The sequence below is a fragment of the Aphis gossypii genome, chromosome X (genome assembly GCF_020184175.1).
Source record: "Aphis gossypii isolate Hap1 chromosome X, ASM2018417v2, whole genome shotgun sequence".
Taxonomy (NCBI): Eukaryota; Metazoa; Arthropoda; class Insecta; order Hemiptera; family Aphididae; genus Aphis; species Aphis gossypii.
Genome location: NC_065533.1, coordinates 20,605,574 through 20,612,676, shown reverse-complemented (window position 1 = coordinate 20,612,676; position 7,103 = coordinate 20,605,574). Strand labels below are relative to the sequence as shown.

The following is a 7,103-nucleotide window of genomic DNA, read 5'->3' as shown; positions in this document are numbered from 1 at the left end:
TTTAATCAGCACTTCATCTATTAATTTTTTTAAATAATTGTGAAATTTACATTTGTTCCTATGGTTTTTAGTTAATTGTCTATTTGAATATTTCGTGTCATGATTTTTTTTGTAACAGATCTCATAACATATTTACAGTTTATTTGACTGTGTCGTTTATAATTTCTTTAAAACGCGTAATGATTTATTATTTCAATACGTATGTATTGTGTTCTACGGCCTACGACTACACGAAAAGTTAAAATTATACGAAAAATCATTATTCATTAATTCAACCTTGAAAGGTACACACACACTATTGTCTATTTCCTCGAACCTATATAAACGGCTATTAGCCATTAGGTATTCTACAACTCTGCGGTCCTAAACGGTAACAATATACAACGGCGGTATTGCGGGTTGCACATTCCACCAGTGCGTCCCAAACTACGAATAAAAAGGTCTAATCCGTATTTCGACGTAGGTTTCGTATCTATATCGATTTTGTATTAGACTGTTAAAATTATATTAATATTAGCAGATTTAAGACGTCGTATATTGCTCGTAATATTATCCGTTGCCGTTATCCGTTAATAACCACTAAACTACAATGCAAAGTACACACACAGATAACTGTGAGGCTTTTCGTCGTAAACAGATAAAAAAAAAACCGATTCGGCAGTCCGGTGTTCGATATCCGCGTTCGTCTTTCGGAGGGAGGGAGGGTCAGGGTTTGATTTCGTAGCGGGACAATATGGCGGTGTTAATACGACTCGTAGTCACACTCGTTCGTAAACGCACTATATCGTTGACGAATGTGGATGAACGCGTAATGCGTAATAATATAATATTATTATACTTGGTCGAAACTTGTTTTTAACGTAATCACGTGTATGTCATACAGAGTGATTCTCTTATCAAACAACACACTCATTATTTCAAAAAGAATAGATTTTTTTTCTTCGAATTTTAGATACGTGTTTTTTTTCTACAACGCTGTATAAAATTTAATTTTTTTTCGACTTTTTTTTTTGTATCTCATCGACGGATTAACGAAAAATAAAAATTTGAACGTGATAATTATTCGTTAAAAAAAAAAAGCCTTATTGATTTTCTTAATTTTAAGTGTAGGTAGTGATTTGAAAACCAAAAGTCGATAAGTGGTTCACCCAAAGAACGTAATGGTGAAAATACGGCGGAGTAGTTAAATAAATATAATATTATAATATATTATATTAATAGTTCTAGATCTGTGTGGATTTTTTAATTATGATAAAAAAAAAAAAAATGAAAAAAATCAACGCTTTTCGAAGTTATGACGAAGTAATGAGAGCGTTGTTCGATAAAAGAATCACTCTGTATACGTATATTATGATGGTGACGTGTGCCGGCGCATTAAATGCACGCGAGACACGGTGCACGAAAGCGACGGAAAACAAGTCGTATTTTTTCGTCGACACACTGTAAAACGTAGGTAGATGGCTCGTTTTACGACGGTTTCGTCGGCAGAGAGGTCGGCCGCACTCGACGCGGCGGGGGGGTGATCGGGACGGGCAGGACGTTGCGGGGGGTAGAGTCGTCATGACGACGTCGCATCCTCTATAGACGGGCGGACGGGAAGAGTGGTAGAGGCACGTATACAATGTACGTATTCCAGGAATTTGCAGCTGACGTCGTCGACGACGATTTCTACCCGGTGGACAATGACATTCCTTCGTGTTGGCGAAGCAGATGTTTCGATTACTATAGAAAATACAAATGAAAATAAGACCCATTTCGGTTGTCGGGCGCTCTCGCACGTTCGCGGCGACAAAGACGCGTCGATTTGTGACGCCACTGGTAACAAAACCAAAATGGACGAAATATCTGCGACGTAATATCGTTTAAAAGATTAAATGAGAATTAAACGACACGTTTAAGTTTCCCGTCGTGCCCGATGACGGTACGGAGTACCGGTCTGGTCAAACGAGTCTGTCAAAAATAAAAACGGGAAGGAAAATTAAATTTTGTATTTTTTGTTAGTATGCGCTCTAAAAAAATAAAAAAAAAAGCCGGGATTGTTAATCGGGCAGACGTTTTAACGCGGCGTGCAACTAGTAGTATTAGTATTATAGCTGTATAGCCACTGTGTCATTATCGTGAATCGACGGCCAAATAAAATGCGATCGACGACTGACTGGCCGCCATCGCCACTAAGTGTACGGTGCTCTGTCGTATTTCGTTTTTGCCGCCAATTCGTTCTCGTTGTACACATTCCTCAAATTATTTTTGCGAATTGATTTTCTGTTATTTTACACGATCATATTTTTAATCTTATTATTCAGTTATCGGTTATAGACTCGCGTACAACGCCGAACGTATATTATAATATCGCATTATCGCAGTGTGCATATTATACATAATATATTATGTTGCCTAAGTCTTCTTAGAAATAAATGCGATAACCTTATACGATAATAATAATTATTATTGTTTTCAATAGTCACTAACAACCGTTGTACAGACGCTTTACATTTCGACAATTAATGTAGTTCTCATACAGCACCGCTAATTAAATACATGTACTATACAGATTAAATTTTATCTGGTTTGTTATAAACCACAACGAAATAATGTTATATTTATTTAACAAAAAGAAACAAAAAATCGGCTAAATGGACGATAGGGAAAAATAATTCGGTAAAGTGGTGTGGAGACGTAATGCAACGGCGGGAATACGGTAGCCGAGATCGTGTTCGTCGACTACGTACGGGCCTGCCCGATTTTTATGTTTGATCGGAAATTCTGTAAAGAGTATTATAAAACGTGTTTTGGATCTGAAGATACGTTTGTCGTTTAGGAAATAATTTTTACGATCGATCGAAAAAATATCGTCGAACATTAATCGCTATCGTTACTAAAACGATATTTGCTCTTCGAATGTTCTTTTCGTATCGATAAAAACGGAAAATAAAAACCGCGCTGCGGCGAAAGTCCGATCGTCTAAAACCATTAATCCGAAAATCCGCTTTCCGCGTATTAATTACAACAACAGTAGTGCGAGACGAGTGACGGGTCCGCTCAAAATCGCATATTATTATCTAATATTTGCGGCGGTCCGGGAGTCGGCGCCATCGCTGAAACATCAACCCGGTAACCAGCCGCCGCACGACGTACGATCATCGGGCACCGCGCGTTCGGACGGCGGCCGTCAACGCGGTGCACGGAGAATTTCGATTTTCGCTCGGAGCGCAGGCGGGGAGGGGCACGGGGCAGGAGCTGCTGTACCGCCGCCGTCGCCGTTTCCGCGCAGTTTCCGAGCGGCGCGTCAATAGGTCAACGGCGAACGGGCCGCGGGGCGCGCGGGACAAACCGTCAGTTTCCCAAACGCGCGACGCGTATTGGGCGCGCCACGGTCAAGAGTGGTACTACTCTGGTACCGCACCTTACCGCTGTTCTGTTCATCCCCCCCTCCCCGCCTCGCCGTCGCCGTGCGCGTCCGTGTCCGACATCGCGTACTCTGTGGCGCGTCGTCGTCGGCATTATTATTACAGTCTCTGTGCAGTGTGCGCGCGCGTGTACCGCTCTCGGCGCATACGTCCGTATCACGGTCGACGCCATAACAACATCCGTCTTCGCGCCGATTATCGCGTAACAGTGTTGTTTTTGTTTATATTTCGATTACCGCGCGTCCGATCGTGTGACTCGAGCGATTTCCGTAGTAGTAATCACACTATCGCGTCGGTGGTGTTTGTGTACGCGATTTGTTTGTCTGTTTTTTCCGGTTCTGCAAATATGGCGTGGGGGTATTCGTCGTCGGACGACTCTAGCGACGATTCCGCCGATTTATCGACCGTAAGGATCAAGACGGAGCCCGTAAGGTGCAAGTCGGAACCCCCGTCCGAAAGCGAGAATGACGATGAAAGCGATTTATTGAGATACGGTCACCCTCTCAACACACTAAATGGAGGCTGGGCCAACGCGCCTCCTAGCCGGGAACGGAGTCCGATCAGAAGAAATCGGTGCTGCACGTCGCCCCGCCGGGAACGCAGGGCTAATAGAAACGAACGGCACGGAACGTTTTCCCAGGGCTCCCACATGCCGAGCACCAGCAGCAACTCGGCTACCGATCGTCGCTACGACATCGATTACTATGATATTGATGATTCTATTACTGAGGCCACTGCCACGACCGATGGTGTTACTATACGATACCCACACGGTCTCACACTCATTCCGTACTCGCAAGTTCCTCATAGAGTTATGTTTACCAGACCGAGTGGTGTCACCGTTCAACTCCCCATTACTGAAGAATGGATTCATGTTCCTGGTGGCATTGATAAGAACGACTACATTGATATGAAGGACTACATTGATATGAACGACAGCATTGATCGTAAGGGCCCTACAACTACAATCATTCCATTCCGTTACCTCAAGAACGGCGTTCCTCGCAATATCCGTATCGACAGTCGTCCGCCGGCCGCATGCACCCAAAGTGTTCCTTCAGCCGTTCCTATCGTTCCCCCTGCTGTTCCTATAGTCCCCCCTGCCGTTCCTATCGTTCCACGGGCCGTTCCACCAGCCATTCCTATTGACAATGTTCCGATCAAAATTAAATCTGAGATATTTTCGGACGACGAAGACAACGCCAACAGCCTCAATATGACGATCACTAACGTCGCCGCTGACGACGACGACGACGACGACGAGGACGATGACGACGACGACAACAACGATGGCCACCACTTCGACTCCTTAGACTACGACGAAGATGAAGATGAAGTCCCCACTGACGACTACGACGACATCGACCCGGCTATCATCGAAGCCCAGGTGAACCTCGCATTACAAAATTTGTAAGTATCCAAGATGTCTACCGAAAGAAACACGCTTCTTGGCCGTTAGCCGCGTGATTTTTTTTGCCATCTCGCCGCGCCGTTATCGTACTATTATTGTTGCTGCGCTCACCCACCTGTGTGTTCAGTTGTAATCACGGTCGGTGGTGGAAGAAACACGTATTTCGCCAAATCTCTACCGAAAAACAAAATATTATAACATAGCAATAAATCGTGTAAAATTAATCTCTATACCGAACAGATAATGCGTCGTTTGCTATGAAAACTACTCTGTTGATTGATTTGTTACCTATATTTTTGCCCCCAAAGTAGATAGTTCATACTAGCTAATAATGGTTTCGTTCGTTGCCGCTTTTGAAAGCAATATGATACATAGGTAGTTGAATTGTTGCATCAAAGAAAAAAAAATAAGAACAGTTGGGTAGGCTTCATGCAACAAGTAGGTACAATCGTCCGCTACTAAACAGTTTATATTATTAATTAGAGTATTTAATATTGTATATTTTACTTAGGTACCTACTTGAGTTTTAATATTATATTTTTAGTACTAGTCAATAGGAACTAGTAAAATACCTAGTCTTCTCATTTAAATAATAATAATCATGCTTAAAAATATGATAGAAACAATAATACTTACACATGTATACCTAAAAAAATAATTAGTCCGAATAATTATTATATATAATATATATATAATAAAAATGATTTTAATTTAACCAATTAAACAATTCCGCTCACGACTAACTAACCATCCAAATTCCCTAATATCAGCATTGAATGTTGACACTGTTTTTGTTATTTCTCCTTTAGGTTAAAAAGAGAAAATGGTGCTGTGATCTAAATCATAATTACAATTTAAAATAGGTAATTAAACAGAGTTCAATATAAAATTTCACCATTATGGTACTTCTTTTTTTTTCAAGTGTCTTGTGTAAAAAATAAATATATATCTATGTAATATGTATATATCTACACACATGCTTATAATAAATTAAATAGTACAGATTGTTTATTTATTAAATAAAGTTTAAAAAAAAACCTTTTTTTTTCATATTAATTGGGAGAAGCTAAGTTTTAAAGATGGATATTTTAATTAGTAAGAAAATTATTCAACTTAAAACTGGTTAATGTCCTTTGCAAAGTACTACATATATTTCTATTTAGGTATTAATATATAAGTAGTACGTCCTTATTATAATAAAGTTTCTTCTAAGAGTTCTTTGGTTTTAAGTCACAATTATCTATTCATTTTTATTTGAATTGTTTGTAATAAGTACTATATTAATTATTAAGTACATTTTTTTGTATTTTTTATTTTTGTTAGTGAGGCAGACAGAAAACTGGCCATGAAAAAGTCAAACGTAGAACCGTTTGAGGAAAAGTGTGTTCCTCCAGTCATAACTGCTTCGGAACATTTTCAAAAAGAAATATGTCAAAAAGATACATTAGATCCTACGTTTGGTGATGGATTTGTAATAGAAAAAATTATGAATCCCAAGTTAAGAGATGACGACGTCTTTTTGTTTGAAGTCCAATGGCAACACGAGAATTTCGCTGGTATAGATGTACTTGAGGCTCCTATTATTTATGACCATTGGCCTGATGTGGCACTCAAGTTTTTTCGAGAGCGTTATCCTAATGGCATAGATAAAAAAAAAGAGAATACTGACTGATAATAATGTACCTGATATAATTAACTAATGAGGACTGATTAAATAAGTACATACCTAATGTACCAATAGTTTTATATGTTATATTTAAGTTTTAAAATAACAATTATTTTTACTTTGTTATTCATCATACAACACTTTTTTATTTACCTCAACATATATAATATAATATAAGCTTCTGCATTCCATCTTAATTTTTCAGTTTGTGAATATATTTACTGATTGTTGTCAAACATAATGTGTAATCAGAAAAAAATATGTTTTTATGTAAACCAAACTATTTTGTTTCCAAATGTTATCTTTTTTTTACTCATTTTTATCAGGATATTTTTCATCAATATTTGTGTTCCTTTTAATAAATAAATGTTTTTTAACAATGTTGAGTTTAATTATTGACAATTCAGCAGTTATATTGGGTGAAATCTATTTAAAATTGCAATTGACATACTAAGTTGCATACATGATACATATAATCAAAAACTTAATACCAATTCCATTAATTTGTTTAGCTGGAAGTGGAACGAATGGGTAAGTTCTTGTTTTAGATTCTAACCACAAATAAACACTAATACTAAATACTATAAACAAATTGTACATTCTAGTATACCTAATGATG

At 38.6% G+C, this 7,103-nt stretch overlaps 1 protein-coding gene across 2 annotated transcripts; it reads left to right on the top strand.

Moving 5' to 3' along the window:
• The first annotated feature begins 1,239 nt into the window (after positions 1-1,239).
• Positions 1,240-6,864, top strand: LOC114129647 (uncharacterized). Of its 2 annotated transcripts, XM_050206224.1 has the most exons (3): positions 3,143-4,817; positions 5,628-5,681; positions 6,142-6,273. In XM_050206224.1, the coding sequence occupies exons 1-2, from the start codon at positions 3,754-3,756 to the stop codon at positions 5,656-5,658; spliced, it is 1,095 nt and encodes a 364-aa protein (XP_050062181.1). In that variant the 5' UTR covers positions 3,143-3,753; the 3' UTR covers positions 5,659-5,681; positions 6,142-6,273. The 2 variants fall into 2 exon arrangements, with proteins under 2 accessions (XP_027850249.2, XP_050062181.1); XM_027994448.2 differs by lacking the exon at positions 5,628-5,681 and having other exon boundaries at positions 1,240-4,817; positions 6,142-6,864.
• Positions 6,865-7,103: the final 239 nt, after the last annotated feature.

What these genes read in the sequence shown, in the direction of transcription:
- LOC114129647 (XM_027994448.2), top strand. Translation starts at nt 3,754, where the DNA reads ATGGCGTGGGGGTATTCGTCGTCGGACGACTCTAGCGACGATTCCGCC. An exon ending in AACCTCGCATTACAAAATTT is followed by an intron (nt 4,818 to 6,141) that starts GTAAGTATCCAA and finishes TATTTTTGTTAG; the next exon opens with TGAGGCAGACAGAAAACTGG.